At 42.2% G+C, this 17,682-nt stretch overlaps 1 protein-coding gene across 1 annotated transcript; it reads left to right on the top strand.

The window, feature by feature from the left end:
- Window positions 1-3,959: 3,959 nt before the first annotated feature.
- On the top strand, window positions 3,960-17,418 carry S1PR3 (sphingosine-1-phosphate receptor 3). Its single transcript, XM_044287522.1, has 2 exons — window positions 3,960-4,146; window positions 15,881-17,418. Exon 2 carries the CDS (start codon window positions 16,031-16,033, stop codon window positions 17,159-17,161), a length of 1,131 nt encoding a protein of 376 aa, XP_044143457.1. The 5' UTR covers window positions 3,960-4,146; window positions 15,881-16,030; the 3' UTR covers window positions 17,162-17,418.
- Window positions 17,419-17,682: the final 264 nt, after the last annotated feature.

The raw sequence follows: 17,682 nt of genomic DNA, 5'->3' as shown, positions 1-17,682 counted from the left end.
TCTATTTCTTGGTTTTGCCTCAGAAACTGCATTTTTGATGTCACCCCACAAGTTTTCTATTGGACTAAAATCCGGGGATTGGGCTGGCCACTCCATAACGTCAATCTTGTTGGTCTGGAACCAAGATGTTACACGTTAACGTTTACAGGTGTGTTTGGGGTCGTTGTCTTGTTGGAACACCCATTTTAAGGGCATTTCCTCTTCAGCATAAGGGAGCATGACCTCTTCAAGTATTCTGATGTATTCAAAGTGATCCATGATCCCTGGTATGCGATAAATAGGCCCAACACCGTAGTATGAGAAACATCCCCATATCATGATGCTTGCGCCACCATGCTTCACTGTCTTCACAGTGTACTGTGGCTTGAATTCAGTGTTTGGGGGTCATCTGACAAACTGTCTCCGGCCACTAGACCCAAAAAGAACAATCTTACTTTCATCAGTCCACAAAATGTCTCTTTAGGCCAGTCAATGTGCTCTTTGGCAAATTGTAACCTCTTCAGCACATGTACAGTGGGACTTTGCTGGGGCTTCTTGCAGATAGTTTGGCTTCACATAGGCCTCTTCTAATTGTAACAATACTCACAGGTAACTTTAGACCTTCTTTGATCTTCCTAGAGCCGATTGTTGGCTGAGTCCTTGCCATTTTGGCTATTCTCCAATCCAATCAAATGGTAGTTTTTCGCTTTCTTCCACGTCTTTCAGGTTTTGGTTGCCATTTTAAAGCATTTGCGACAATTTTAGCTGAGCAGCCTATCATTTCTGCACTTCTTTATATGTTTTCCTCTCTCCAATCAACTTTTTAATCAAGGTGTGCTGTTCTTCTGAACAATGTCTGGAAAACCCCATTTCCCTCAGAATTTCAGAGAGAAATGCACTGTAACCAGCATGTACAACATTTACTGCCTTCCTTCCTTAAATAAGGGCAATAATTGCCACCTGTTTTTCAAAGAATGAATGGCCTCACTCTATGAACTACACACTGCTATCATTTTGAACATGCCCCTTTCAATAAGTGATTGAATTACAGAGACTCAGCAGCATGCATGTCATGACTGTTGGGTCTGTTGGGTTTCTATTACTCTACTACACCTGCTAGTAAATTATTTGCCATGTAAAAATATAATTTCTACCAAAAACAGTGATTGATCAGATTAGTGATGTCTGACTGCTATTATTTTGAACACAACTGTAGATATATATATATATATATATATATATATACATATATATATATATATATATATATATATAAAATAAGAAATTCCGCAGCACATCCAGGTTGTAAGAAAGTAAAAAAAGACTTTATTCACCAAGCATGCGACGTTTCAATCCTCTCAATGGGATTTTCCTCAGGCAGTGACAAATCCCATTGAGAGGATTGAAACGTCGCATGCTTGGTGAATAAAGTCTTTTTTTACTTTCTTACAACCTGGATGTGCTGCGGAATTTCTTATTTTTATACGTTTGGAGGTGGATCGCCTACCCAGCCGCTGGCACTCCGCATATACCTTACGGATAGTGGTGCTGCCCACACTTTCTCTCTATATATATATATATATATATATATATATAAAATGGAAAATGAAAACGCAGCACACTATCAGTCGGGTGCAGCATCAGGCCAATACGAACCGACACCAAGGTCCATCCTAACAGGTAATGGAGCAGAAAACCACTTCCAAACATCTCTGGCAGTAGCTTATCTCACCACAAGCAAGAGGATCCAACTGACTATCCTTGTCTTCAGGGAGAGCTGAACAGGTTTGGGTAACATTTTTCTCATATTCATGGCCAGCTTGAAGGGATTGTCCAGCTTTTTCATATATTATTATTATTTTTTTATTTCAACCCCAGCCGACTTTATTTATGGGGGGAAAAAACACCCACGTTCTGCTGCTCCATTTGGCCCTCTGTCTCCCTGGCTTCTTTCATTGGACTTTTGGTTCCTTCTGAGCTGCAGCCAATGACTGTCCTCAGCAGTGACGTGTGTCCAAGCAGCTTGTGACGCCGCAGCGACATTATGCTTGTGGACAAGTCACTACTGGGCTAGTCATAGGCTACAACAGGACACGTGACCCTGTCCATCAGGTAGTTCAGTGTTTCCCAACCAGTGTGCCTCCAGCTGTTGCAAAACTACAACTCCCATCATGCACGCACAGCCAAAGGCTGTCCAGGCATGCTGGGAGTCGTAGTTTTGCAACAGCTGGAGGCACACTGGTTGGGAAACACAGAGGTAGTTTATAGGTGGAGGCTAGAAGTCTAGGGAAGAGAGCCAGGGAGCGTGAACGGAATAACAGAGAGCAGGGAATGTTTTTTTTTTTTTTTTTTTCACATGTACAGAAGTATGGGGTTAAAAATGTTTAAAAAAAAAACTTTAAGGCCGGTGCTCCTACTACAAATGTCAATATGATTACATTCAAAGTACATTTCCTTTTCACTTACAAAAAAAAAGCACGCCATCTCATGTTTCCATGCACTGATTATCACAGGTAACCCTCAGATTATCATCAGTCAATATGATTGCATGAGAATATTTATATGGTGCGACTAATGTAAAATAGTATAGAAAATAAAAGAGCACTTGCTAAGTGTATGTCTTTTTTACAACTGTTTGTAATATTAGATATTTATAATGAGATGTGTAATATTCTGAATATGTCATAGACATCCATCAAAGCACTTTTTACTTTATTTCTACAGTACCAAATCCTGCCCCTCCAAACAGTGTGGATACATCTGCCTCAGTTTGTGAAATATGTATTTTGTACTACAGTCTATATACAGCACACTATAACTAGCGTTGAGCGAGGCAATGCATCCAAAGCGGAATTCGGTCTGAAGTTCAATGAATTCAAATTTTCTCGCACTTTGTGGCAATGAATCAGGTTTCCTAAAATGGCGGCTGCATGTGTTAAAAAGTGAAAGTAAGAAGCCCGGGAGCGCGAGATCACCCTTAATGCCATGCAGCCAGCCAAATCCGCAGATAGCCATCCCCTATGAAACCCTCATCCGGTGCGGTGTCCACCATTGTCCTGTGAGCTGAGCATAGGGAGAGACGTGGCAAGCGCTCATGCACTAGGGATAGTGTTGCAGCCATAATCCAGTGGCCATGTTTGAGACATCCACCATCTTGTCTTAACCATAATCATTTTTAAAGCAAAATACCACTAGGTTCATAGTAGGGAGGGATCCCAGACTTTATGGAATTATGGCCATCCCTGTTGTGGATCCCTCAATTTTATCGCCTTGAGGAAGGTTTTCCCATCTTAATGCTGTGTACCATCTCTGGTACCATCACACAGGAGGACAGGGGCTGCTGCATATATGCTCCAGCATCCCTGATCCCCGTATGACTGTGGCATCTGAAGGGTTAAAAGTCTGCGACCGACATTACCGCCTGTCACGGACATTAGTGCCGGGTGTCTAAAACAGCAGACACCGGGCGGTCATGGCGCCCGCTACATGCGCCAGCGGTCGCCATAATCAAAAAGCTCAGCTGCCTACGTAATTTACTGTCAGCTGTGGGGAACGGGCTAACTTCCAAGCCTTCACAGTGAGATTAGGCCACCAAGTGGGAAGAATATGACCAGGCAGAGTGGCCTGGGTATAGGAATTGTGTACGTCCTAACTTAAAGCTCCTAGACCTCATTATAAAATGCCCCTGCCAGTGATAATACTGACGTCTTCTTATGGGACAGAGTGGCTTTTCAGCACCCTCAGGCTCCAAGGTCTACGTGTGACTGCTACATCTGCTGTTCTGTAGAGCTGCAAGTAGAATATGAAAGTTTGAACAGTTATTTTGCCACCTACTAAAAAACAATGCCCTTTGACAATGTAGAATTACCATCACAATGTTATTCATAGGAGCTGGAGGGAGAGCATTACAGTGGAGGAGGAGGCACTATAAGGGAAGGCTGGGACGTGCTGCCCTCATTCACATCCTACAGAGTGGCCAGACAACATCTGTTTAGGACAGAGAAACCCTCAGAAAGGAGGATAAACTCATCCTACAGCCTTCTTCTGATCGGTGCTCATACATCCTGATACATTACTCTTCTGGAGGGGGGGAGGTACGATACACGTAAACCTGGAATTACAAACTAATTTAGAATTTGCACTATTAGAAAGCATTAAGCACTTGAGGTAAGTTACTAAACTACATGTCTCTACCTCTTTTTCATTTTAAAGAATTCTGCATATATTTAATATGTGTCCATATTCATCTGTCTATATTCTGTATGTATCCAACCTTGTTCCGAATATTCTTATATTCTTAATACTGCCACATAGTTCTGTATATTTACTCTATGCTTTCCTAACCATCTGTATACAATTTGCACAGATGCCTAAGTCTCTATATATGTCACATCTCTTCTCTTATACTCCATGATCTGTACATTTAACATATGTTTTCTGGGTATATATGCATTGGTATGTCCTAACCTTGAAGGTGACTAGAGCTAGCTTTCTTGAGTAAATTCTAAACTAGTTAAGATGACAGTAACATAGTGATAATACTATAGAAGTACTATAAGAAATGGATTCCATCAGACAGAACTGGCGAAATAGAGGTTAATGGCATAATTCTGAGGATGCCAATGTAAATTATAGCCCGACTGCAAGATTACTACCATTGCCAGGAACAGTCCTAAGATTTCACGAACATCATTTTGCTTTTTTAGATGTTTATATTCCACATTTTCCCATTGAGTTTGTATGATGATTCATAGGAGTCTTTTAGCTTTTTGTCAGACCTTCGCCTGAATAAAAGACAGCTTGCTGCACATCATTCAGTCTGAACCGCCTCACTGGATATATTATTTTAAAGAGCTTTGTTTCTACGGTTCATGAAAGGGCCACTGTACTGCGTATCTATGTGATGAGCTAGTCCCACTAGTCACAATGCTGGAATCAAAAGCTCTTGGTAGATAATGTGCTAGGCTAACCCTTATTTCTATTTCATTAGAAATCCCCTATTATATGAATCAAATAGGAATCTATCTTCCGCCTTCCATTGTGGTTGATTTGGGGAAATTTGACTATTCGACTCATTTGGCTTTAATATTCTGATTATTCTTTTTATATGTTTTAGGCACTTTTTGTTTGACGCTTTTCAAAAGTGAGTAGAAAAGGGAGCATGGCTTTAAAAAAAAACGCACCAGATTTATCAACGGCCTGCACCGTTTTTTGGTTGCAGAATAATGGTGCAAAGTAAGGAGCCTTTAAAAGAAATTTCTAGCAAGAAGTGAAAAATGTATCACATGGCGTGCGACACGGGGATAAATTTGGCGCATCTTCATACCATAAATTTGGTGCATCTTCAGGCTGCCTTGTCTAATTTTATGCTGTCTAAATTCTGGACAACATTAGTAAATCTGTCCTATTTTCTTTTGTATATATAAAGTTTCTACTTCAGTTGAACTTTTGACAATGAGCATGGACTTGGACACACATAGTCCTGTTACCATCACCTACTACTGAAGGTGGTGGCTACCTCTTATTGTTCATTTGATAAAAGCTCATACAGTCCAATAATATACAGTATTTAATGGGTTATCTGGACTACAGATCTTGAGGACCTATCCTCAGGATGGATCATCAATATCAGATCGGTGGGGATCCGGCACCCAGCACTCCCACCAATCAGCTGTTTTGGGCTGCTCCAGCGCCGGAATTTACAAGTATACAGAGTGGAAGCAGAAGGCTCCGTACACTTAGGGAACTGGCGTACTGAATGAGAGCTGAGCTGTGTTACCTGACATAGCCACTACACAGGGTATGGAGCTATATGCCTCCCGCTCTGTACACTATTTCTAGCACCATGGCAGCCCAATGATCAGTGGAGGTTCTCGGTGTCAGACTCCCACCTATCTGGTATTGATGACCAATCCTCAGGAAATGTCATCAATATCATTCTGTACTCCAGAAAACCCCTTTAACTACTTTGTACTACATACAATTTTATACGTCAACGGTAGTGTCTGTGATTGGTGATAACGCAGATCGCAGACTTTTGACCCCTCAGATGCCATGGTCAAATGTGACCACGGCATCTGAGGCTGCAATGGTTCCCCCATAGGCAAACGCCTATACTATTAAAATATAAAAGTATTTATCCCACGCAGCAAACGGCGTAACAGAATGGATATCAAAATGGCTGAGTCACCATTTTTCTATTAGGCCACCTCTGCCAAAAAAATGTAATAAATAGTGATCGAAACATTCTACACACTTCACAATGGTATAAATAAAACGATTGTCCCGCAAAAAATGGGGTTCAAAATATGTAAATAAAAAATACATTTTTACAAAGTTTATATATTTTTTTTCAGTATTAAAACAAGAAAAACGCTATAAGTGTGGTATCATTTTAATTGCACTGACTCGGAAAATGAAGTTAACAGGGTAACAACCCATAAAAGGGAACGTTGTAAAAACAAAACCCATAAAACTGTGGTGGAATTGTGTTTTCTTCCAATTCCACCCTATTTGGAATTTTTTTGCAGCTTCCCACGACATTGTATGCAATATTAATTGTTGCCATTAGAAAGTACAACCTGTCGCACAAGAAAAACGCCCTCCTACAGCTATGTGCACAGAAAAAGAAAAATATTACGGCTCTGGAAAGGCAGGGAGTAAAAAATTTACATAAAATCACCCGATAATGAAGCGATTAATCTAGACTCAGGTGCCATTAACATCGATGGATCCAATATGTATGTACCCTGCAGTATTGAAGTAAGGTGAGAACGATATGAAAAAAGATCCTGCAGAATGACATTACATCCAGTCGTGATGGATACACAATGGCATCTGGTCAGACAGATACCTTGCTTGTTGGCTGCTGGGTTTGTAAGCAGGGAAAAGAAGTATGCAAAGTATTCTTACATTTAATGTGTGCCATTGTTACTGAACGCAAGCAACGTGGTAGAAATAGATGACTTACGTATGGACTTATATCAATGTCATCTGTCATAGCGGTGTCAAACTTTCCAGAAACATGAGCCATAGATTAAAAGTGAACACTATTCCCAGTGACCTACTTATCATCAATCATGGTATAGTACTGCACTGGCTCGACTAAGGTTACCAAAAACTAGACAAGGGATCAGTCATGGAAGTAATTTATATAGATTTTTTTATTTTTTGTTTTGTTTCCTGCAGCTAATTGTGAAAAGTATTGATAGCTAATTAACTGTCATGTAATGATTTAATGATATTTAGTACGTTAAAGAATAGCCATATAAGGCCTCCTGCACACGACCGTTGTGTGCACCCGTGGCCGTTGTGCCGTTTTCCGTTTTTTTTGCGGACCCATTGACTTTCAATGGGTCCGTGGAAAAATCGGAAACTGCACCGTTTGGCAGCCGCATCCGTGAGCCGTGTTTCCTGGCCGTGAAAAAAATATGACCTGTCCTATTTTTTTCACGGCCAACGGTTCACGGGCCCATTCAAGTCAATGGGTCCGTGAAAATCACGGATGCACACAAGATTGTCATCCGTGTCCGTGATCCGTGTCCGTGATCCGTGTCCGTTTTTTCCTATCATTTCAATGGCAAACTTGACTTAGATTTTTTTTTCATTTTTCATGTCCGTGGATCCTCCAAAAATCACGGAAGACCCACGGAAGAAAAAACGGGCACGGATCACGGACCTACGGACCCCGTTTTTGCGGACCGTGTAAAAAAACGTTCGTGTGCAGGAGGCCTCACACGTGGATTTTGCTACACACTGTGCTGCATATATGCAGTGGATTTCGTCCAGGGGTGGTCCAATTTTTTTTTTTTTTTTTTTTTTTTCCACCTCAACCAACTCTACCTGTGGAAAAATCCACACTCACCTGCTCCCTGCTGCTTCATTAAGGCTACCTGGTTCTCTTCACTTCCAGTCCCATCGGGGTCCCATGTACCGCTGCAGCCAATGACTGGCCTCAGGGGTGATGTGTCCCCAAGTGGCATGTGACCCAGCAGTGATATGTCACCTCTAAGGTCAATCATTGGTTGCAGTGGTGCATCCATGTAGAAGCTGACAGACGGAGAAGGGACGACCAGTGAAGTCAGGAAGCCAGAACAGAGCAGCAGAGACCAGGTGAGTAGAGAACTTTGCATAGGTACAGTTGGCTGAGGTAAAAAGCTGGATAACCCCTCAGAAACCTGGAAAATCAGTGGCTTTTCCACAGTATAATGATAGGATTTTCAGCTCATTAGTCTGGGTCTTTTGTACTTTAAATTGTTACGTATTTCCAGTGCAGAATCCACACTATAATGGTGGGTTTACACGATCCGATTTTCAGGCCGACTATCAGAAACAAACGTTTGTACAAATGCTGCCCGTGTGAAGGTGCCACAGATCACCCGATGAACGAGCAAAATACTTGTTCATAGGATGAAATGAACTTTGATACGGACACCTCAGTCATTGTTTCTGGGCAGCAGATCGTGCTGTGTAAATAGCATTCTTCTGCCCAGAAACAATGGGGGAAATTTATCATACTGATGTAAAGTAGAACTGGCTTAGTTGCCCATAGCCACCAATCAGATTCCTCCTTTTATTTTTCACGCTCCTTTAGAAAATGAAAGGTGGAATCTGATTGGTTGCTATGGGCAACTGAGCCAGTTCTACTTTACACCAGTTTGATAATTCTCCCCCAATGAATCTGTATGCAGTAGCCATCACTCATCCCCATACAGCGGAGGAAAGCTTCCTTCCTGATAAATGTCTGCTTGTCGGCACAGTGTAAATGCGCCTTAAATGTGCAGCAATTCTACCAGAATATTGCCTTAGGCTACTTTCACACTAGCATTTCTATTTTCCGGTATTGAGATCCGTCATAGGGTCTTAATACCAGAAAAAAAACACTTCAGTTCTGTCCCCATTCATTGTCAATGGGGACAAAATGTAACTGAACAGAACGGAATGCTCTAAAATGCATTCTGTTCCATTTGGTTGCATTCCCATACCGGAGAGCAAACTGCAGCAAGCTGTGGTTTTATTTCCGTCATGGGATGCGGAGCAAGACGGATCCGTCAGACGCATAATGCAAGTCAATGGGGTCAGATCAGTTTTCTCTGACACAATCTGACACAATAGAAAATGGATCCGTCCTCCATTGACTTTCAATGGAGTTCATGAGGGATCCGTCTTGGCTATGTTAGAGTACTTTCACACTTGCGTTGTAAAGATCCGGAAATCCGTGTGCAAACGGATATCATTTGTAGACAGATCCAGATGCGGATCCGTCTAACAAAAGCATTATAACACTGGATCCATCTCTCCTGAGTCATCTGAAAAAACGTATCCGGTATTTTTTTGGGGGCGCATGCGCAGACCGGAAAACCGGATCCGTTTTGCCGGAACACGGTGCATACTGAACGGAATGCGCTCCATTCAGAAGGCATTAGGATAAAGCCCCTAGGACGGAACTCAATACCGGAAAACTTTATCGCAAGTGTGAAAGTACCCTTAAAGATAATACAACTGGATCCGTTCATAACAGATGCAGACGGTTGTATCATCAGTAACGGAAGCGTTTTTGCTGAACCCTTCCGGATCCAGCAAAAACACTAGTGTGAAAGTAGTCTTAGGGTACTTTCACACTTGCGGCAGGACGGATCTGACAGGCTGTTCACCATGTCGGATCCGTCCTGCGGCTATTTCGCCGTGCCGCCGGACCGCCACTCCGTCCCCATTGCACAGCGAAAGCCGCCGGACTAAAAAGTCGGACATGCAGGACTTTTTAGTCCGGCGGCTTTCGCCGTGCACCGCCGTGCTGCGCCGGAGCTCCGCCCCTGTCCCCATTAAAGTCAACGGGGACGGAGCGGCGGTCCGGCGGCACAGCGAAATAGCCGCAGGACTGATCCGACATGGTGAACAGCCTGTCGGATCCGTCCTGCCGCAAGTGTGAAAGTAGCCTTAGTCTACAGTCAGCAGACACGATCTTATAAGGCGGATGCAATAGAATTACACTACTTTTAGTTCTATGTATTAGATATGTATCTTGAGAGCTTTGCAGTTTATCCTTAGGATACTTTCACACTAGCGTTTTTCTTTTCCGGCACTGAATTCCGTCAAACGGGCTCTATACTGGAAAAGAACTGATCAGTTTTATCCCCATGCATTCTGAATGGAGAGCAATCCGTTCAGGATGCATCAGGATGTCTTCAGCTCATTTATTTTGACTGATCAGGCAAAAGATAATACCGCAGCATGCTACGGTTTTATCTCCGGCCCAAAAAACTGAAGACTTGCCTGAATGCCGGATCTGCCATTTTTTTCCATAGGAATGTATTAGTGTTGGATCCGGCATTCAGAATACTGGAATTCCGGAACCGTCCTTCCGGTCTGCGCATGCGCAGACTGAAAAAAAGGTGAAAAAAATAAATGCCGGATCCGTTTTGCTGGATGACACCGGAAAGACGGATCCGGCATTTCAAAGCATTTTTCTGACCAGGCATTTTTAAGACTGATCAGGATCCTGATGAGTCTTACAAATGCCATCAGTTGGCATACGTTTTGCCGGATCCGGCAGGCAGTTCCGGCGACGGAACTGCTTGCCGGATCACTCTGCCGCAAGTGTGAAAGTAGCCTTAAGGATTCATGCACATGAACGTAATGGCTCCGTGACCGTGCCACTGACCGCAAATAGCGGCCCACAATGCACGGGCACCGGCCGTGTGCACTCAGTGCTGCAGACCCATTGACTTGAATAGGTCCATGATCTGCAGAATACGGCAAAATAAAGGACATCTTCTGCGGTGCAGAGGCATGGACCCGAAAGCCTGCGGAAGTGCTTCGTAGTGTTTCCATGGGCTTCAGATCCTTGCCTCAGCTCCGCCCAAAAAAAACGACAAGTCAATGGGTCCAAACTACGGGCACGGAGCCCTTACTGTTGTGTGCATGACACATACTTTGAATTTAGTCATTATATTTTACATTATATTCATATGCAGGTCAAATAATAGTCTTCATTACGTCTTGCAATGAATATGTACTGTATAGGGCATAGTGTCAAATGTTTCAAGCAAATCCAAATTTTAAGGAAAGAATTTAACTAGTAAAATTTAATACTGGCTACTTAAAGGGAAGCGAGAATGGAATTTGCTCTAGAGGAAGTAGTTACAGCAAATTCACCAGGGGAATTTAAGATGAAATAGGATAGGTTCCTTGAGAAAAGTCTCAGAACTATAGGAATCTGAAGGTCACGTTAGAGTTCTCTATCAATAAACATATCATCTCCAGGGCCCATTAAGACCCTCTTGCTTGTCCCCACACCGAGAGTGAACAGAAAACAGCACATATGCTTCTTGTTTTAGGCAATCAGTGTGTAGATATATATATAGTCCTTGAATGAGTACAATGTTTCTTGAACGTATGCTTAAAATCCCAGGAAAGGTCTTAAGTATGTTGTTAATCACATTATGAAAATAAAATTATTGTCATAATGGTTGCCCTGAATATGCCAGTAAAAGTAAGACCCTCGGGATTTTGATATTGATGGCCTAACTTCTGGATGGGTCACCAATATCTGATCAGCAGGCATCCAAATTAAGTGTGGTTAATCTAAGGCTACATTCACACAAACATATTTTGTTTCTGTGTCTGTTCAGTTTTTTTTTTTTCGGATTGGATGAGGACCTATTCATTTCAATGCGTCCGCAAAAAATACGGACAGCACACTGTGTGCTGTCTGCATCTGTATGTCCATTCCGTAGCCCCCCCCCCCCCCCAAAAAAAAAATAGAGAGCATGTCCTATTCTTGTCCATTTTGCGGACAAGGATAGTCATTGTTACAATGGATCCGCAAAAAATAGATGCAATACGGATGCCAAAAGGACGTCATCCCTATTTTTTGCGGATCATTGTTTTGTGGAACGTAAAATATACGGTCTTGTTATTGTAGCCTGAGAGACCACAAAGTACTACAATTCTAAGAAAAAAGAGCTTTTAAAGTCAGGCAATCATGATCCGTTTTAGTCGCGCCTCCAGGCTACTAATTTCAGCATGTCATCTATTAACCTAATAGTACATCTGGGTAACTGTAACTAAAGCTATTCTTTTCTGCCCTGTTCGCATGCAAGTAGGGAGCACACCCTCTCTTTTCAAAGATCTTGTCCTTTGTAGAGGCCAGCACATGGCCCCTTTCACTTATAATGGCCGCCTGTTTTGGAAACATGCATTACATTCAAGTGGCAATGAGGACCTCATCTAAACAATCATTTTGGAAATCCAAAGGTACATATACAAATGGCAGGTGTAGCATACTGAAGTATGCTGAAGCACACTGAAAGTTCATTAAAACCAAAGCATTTTTGAAACAATGTCTGCCTACAAAGAGATATCTGATGTGATTTCAGGTCATACACAAAGGGGTCAATCAAGGGAAAAAAATGGAGGAGATTCATCAAAACTGGTTTAGATTAAAACTTAGTTGCCCATAGCAACCAATCAGATTCCAGCTTTCATTTTTCAGAGCATCTTTGGAAAATGAAAGGTGGAATCTGATTGGTTGCTATGGGCAACTAAGTCAGACTTCCTTTACACCAGTTTTGATAAATCTCCCCCAACATTGGTGGAGATTTATCAAAACAGGTGCAAAGGAAAACTGGCTTATTTGCCCAAAATAACCAATCAGATTCCACCTTTCATTTTTCAGAGCTTCTTTGGAAAATGAGACTATCAATCTGATTGGTTGCTATGGGCAACTAGGACAGTTTTCCTTTACACCAGTTTTGATAAATCTCCCCCCGTCTTTGAGACAAATGGTGAGGGTTGCCCGTTCCTAATGCTCACTAAGTTCTGACTTAGGCTTCATGCACACGACCGTTGTTTTGGTCCACATCAATCGGGCCGCAAAAGATGCAGCCAGCATTATGGTGCTCTCCGCATCCGCTGCTTTGTTCCGTGTCCCTGTAAAAAAAATAAAAAATAGAACCTGTTGTATTCTAGTCCGTTTTGCGTACAAGAATAGGCATTTTTATCACAGGACGGGACGTTCCATTCCACAAAATGCAGAACGCACACGACTGGTATCCATGTTTTGCGGATCCAGAATTTGCGGACCGCAAAACACGGTACAGTCGTGTGCATGAGGGCTTAGGGTATGTTTAGATGGTGAAAATACGTGTTGAAAAATTCCAATGTGTTTTTGCAGAAGAATCTGCAGCAGAAATCCAAGGTTGACCCTCGGATTTCGGAAACTATTTTGCATGCCGCTGATCCACCTGGAGATTTTGCCCAATTCAATTAAACTAAGCCATGTGCAGCTATCCACCTGTCACGTAAAGGTATTTTTTGCATATGAATTGCAGTCAGAGAAAATGATCACCTAGGTATTCTTTTATATTTTAGTGGGGTTTTTTGTATACATTTTGTCTTTATAATATAGAACCTTTATATAATGATAGTGTGGTCTGCGAGTCATATATACAGTCATAGGTCGTTCTTTTTAAGAGGGGCATTTTCCACTCTTCAGTTTCCATATCAAAAGATAAAACATGCCTGCAGCTCCCTTAAGCCAATGCTGCCTAAGGCAAGGTGCTTGCTTTGGTTTCCATCAAGAAGGTTGCCCTACCCTGACACATAATAAATGATGTCTAGCATCTGGCTGGTGGCTTCACTTTGGTTTGTTCCCAGAACAGCCATTTGTAGCACTAAACAGCCAGTAATGAGTTTAATGCACACCATTCCCGTGATAAGATGAAGAAGGAATCGCACTCATTTCCATCTTCGTTGCCCATTAACTCCAAGAAACACTGGAAGTATTCCCTGATCATAATGATCTAGTTTCTCGTAACATTTTTCGCTCCGGGCCCAGTTGTCTGAATGAGTTCACAAATAGTCTAAGGATAGTTTGGAATTCTGAGGATTTACAAGCAAAACCCCAGGTGGTGGAAGCTGTTGAGGGGCTTCAGCAGTAGGCCCAGGCTGGAATGTAGAAGGTCATGACCAGGGACTAGAGGTGTTTTCTTTACTAAACCTCATGTATGTGGCTGTATCATAGCTCTGTACTGAAGTGTAATCTGGCATCAATAGAAGTCTAAGGGGCAATAACATACTCCACCTTAAGCCGTCTTGGAAAAGTATTGTAATATCTGTAAGGTGGTGTCACACAAAGACACCAAATGGTGGAACCTGGTTTGACGATAGGGCTTGAACAGACTCCATGCTCCTCTGTACATGTTCCATACACAGATCTCTGCTGTGTGCTTCCCTCTTTAGCTATAAGACTGATGATGTGGAAGTTACAAACCTCATACCACAAGACAGATCGGAAACACAATCATGTAGCAGAGCTGAATGTGCCTTAAATTCACTGTGATAACTCTTTGAGTTGATTAAGAACTATGACAAATCCTTATGAATTGTATAGGCAAATGACAAATTTATCTCTGCTATACAACTGCAGCTCAAAAGAACTTTGGAACCTAAAAAACGCAATTTGCATATAAGGCCTCTTTCACACTACAGTATGTCCATTTCAGTGTTTTGCGGTCCGTTTTTCACTGATCCGTTGTTCCGTTTTTTTGCTTCCGTTGTTGTTCCGTTTCCGTTCCGTTGTTCCGTTCCGTTTTTCCGTATGGCATATACAGTATACAGTAATTACATTGAAAAAATTGGGCTGGGCATAACATTTTCAATAGATGGTTCCGCAAAAAACGGAACAGATACGGAAGACATACGGATGCATTTCCGTATGTTTTCCGTTTTTTTTTGCGGACCCATTGACTTGAATGGAGCCACGGACCGTGATTTGCGGCCAAATATAGGACATGTTCTGTCTTTCAACGGAACTGAAAAACGGAAATACGGAAACGGAATGCATATGGAACACATTCCAATTTTTTGCGGAACCATTGAAATGAATGGTTCCGTATACGGACCGTATACGGAACTGCAAAAAACGGACCGCAAAACGGAAAAAAAAAACGGTAGTGTGAAAGAGGCCTAAATGGGCACAAACATGAAGGACAATGTTTAACATTAACAAAAAGAATGGTGTTGATTCCCCGCTGTAACAAAATGTCTGATTTAGTAAGTCATTACATTCCCCATATAATACCAATTCTGGAGCATCTATTCTCATGACTCTATGTTGTACCATTTCTCTATTATTCCTACTAGAAGACTATGAATGAGTTGCCAGTAAATATATCTGTCTGGGTTTACCAGTTGGGGGTGTGTTTCTGACTATCCAATCAGTATTGCCGGTGTGATACTGTGCAGGGACACACCCCCAACTGGTAACACCCAGATGGACCTTCATTGCAGACTGTTGGCAATTCATTCATAAAATTCTAAAAGGAATAACAGAGGAATGGCACAACATAGAGATATGAGAAAAGATGCCCCAGAATTGGTATTACATGAGGAATGCAAGTAGTTACTAAAACTGACATGTCTGGAGAGGCGACAGGTCCTCTTTAAGTTGCCACATACAACTAATATGCTGCTTTATATTTTAATGCGATTAAAAGAAGCATATAGATTTTATGTGTGACTTAGGGTTTATGCATGCAAATATATTTTTTGTCTGCATCCGATTTGCATTTTTTTTTCGGGACGGATGTGGACTCATTCACTTCAATGGGGCCGCAAAAGATGCTATCCATTCCATGGCATCTGCGAAAATATAGAACGTGTTCTATTCTTGTCCCCATTACGGACAAGGATGGGACAGTTCTATAGAGGGCTGGACATTCCCTTCTGCAAAGTGCAGGACACACGTGGCCGATATCCATGTTTTACGGATCTGCAATTTGCAGACCACAAAATTGTCTACAGCCGTGTGCATAAGCCCTTATAGACTGGAGAGAAGCAAACTATTATAGTGTGTACCTTGTAAAATAATTATAAAACTCATTTGTCTTTTATTTTGCAGGCTCTCACTCTGCCTTGCAAGATGTTCAACTCACTCCCAGCAGTTCATTCCAAAGAGAAGTTGCAGAATATGTGGCTGCAGTGCCCTCTAGTGGATTGTGTTTAAATTACAGCATTGAAGGTGGCAATCTCTCTTCCAATCTCAACGACCATGGGCGCTGATTACCTAACTTCTACTAATCTGATTGTCCAAGAACATCAGAAATGTGACATTACAATCAAACTTCATTATAACTACACAGGGAGGTCTCTAAAAATCAATGGGGATCGGATGGACAAAACCAGTTTGTTATTTCTTATCATATGCAGCTTTATAGTCCTGGAAAACCTCATGGTACTGATTGCCATATGGAAAAATAACAGATTCCACAACAGAATGTACTTTTTCATTGGTAATTTAGCACTTTGTGACTCGTTAGCTGGCATTGCCTACATAGGAAACATCCTCATGTCCGGAGTTAACACCTGTAATATCTCATTGACGGCCTGGTTCGTGCGTGAAGGCAGTATGTTCATAGCCCTTGGTGCATCCACCTTAAGTTTGCTGGCCATTGCTATTGAAAGGCATTTGACAATGATAAAAATGAGGCCTTATGATGCCAACAAGAAATACCGTGTATTTCTTCTCATTGGGACCTGCTGGCTTATTTCGTTTTCCTTAGGTGCCTTACCAATCCTTGGCTGGAACTGTCGGAACAACTTGGAGGACTGCTCCACGGTGCTGCCATTGTATTCTAAGAAGTATGTTGGCTTTTGCATCAGCATTTTCATAGCCATCTTGATTGCAATAGTCATCCTCTATGCCCGGATCTATGTCTTGGTAAAGTCCAGCAGCAGAAGAGTCACAAATCACAGCAATTCGGAGAGATCCATGGCCCTGCTCAGGACAGTTGTCATCGTGGTCGGTGTATTCATCGCCTGCTGGTCCCCGTTGTTCATTCTTCTCCTGATCGATGTCGCCTGTAAAGCAGGCGAGTGCCAGATCTTATATAAAACGCAATGGTTTATCGCTCTAGCAGTGCTCAATTCAGCCTTGAATCCTCTCATCTACACTTTGGCCAGCAAGGAGATGCGCCGGGCTTTCTTCCGCCTAGTGTGTGCTTGTTTGGCCAAGTCCAGCACCTCAAGGTCTTTGCCGATTCAGCCAACGCCAGATCAGAGCAGGAGCAAATCCAGCAGCAGCAGCAATTCCCCGAAACACAAAGGATTCCTACAATCCCAGTTTCAGAGTAAAGAGGACAAAAGCGAATCTTCATTTCAGAATGGGAATATCATCAAATGACTGACGCCCATGAGACAATCACTTCCAGCTCTACCTTAAGGAGTTTTTATTTTATACATTGGTTTCTGCACTTAAATTATGGCAATTTAGTGGATTCTAGAAGAATTTGCATTTCTCTATTTAATGCATGGATTCTCATCAAGCGCCCTAACTCAGGAAATAAAGGGCATGCTCCACAGTTGCATTCTATACGTTACCTTGAAGAACGACTTGTCTCTTGTCTGTAACTCTAAATAATAAAGACTTACGTATCTGTCCATTATAACAGTAATATATTCTAGTTATGTAGGTGGCCTTCTGGTGTGCATGTGATGCATGACCCATATCAATGCTTCTAGAGGAGTATTCTGATTAGAGAAGGTTGAGTGCATACTGTAAGATTGGTGGGGGTCTGACCACTGGGACCTCCACTGATCACAAGAATGGGGGGTCCTATGCCCCTGTATGAATGGAGAAGCAGGTAAAGCATGCACACTGACGTTCTATGAATCTCTATTGGACTGCTGGAGATAGCCAAGTTT

Source organism: Bufo gargarizans, chromosome 1, assembly GCF_014858855.1.
Source record: "Bufo gargarizans isolate SCDJY-AF-19 chromosome 1, ASM1485885v1, whole genome shotgun sequence".
Taxonomy (NCBI): Eukaryota; Metazoa; Chordata; class Amphibia; order Anura; family Bufonidae; genus Bufo; species Bufo gargarizans.
Note: the sequence above shows the minus strand (reverse complement) of the source record. Positions and strands in the feature narration are given on the sequence as shown.

Excerpts from the sequence above, each read along its gene's own strand:
- S1PR3 (XM_044287522.1), top strand. The coding sequence starts at position 16,031 with ATGGGCGCTGATTACCTAACTTCTACTAATCTGATTGTCCAAGAACAT.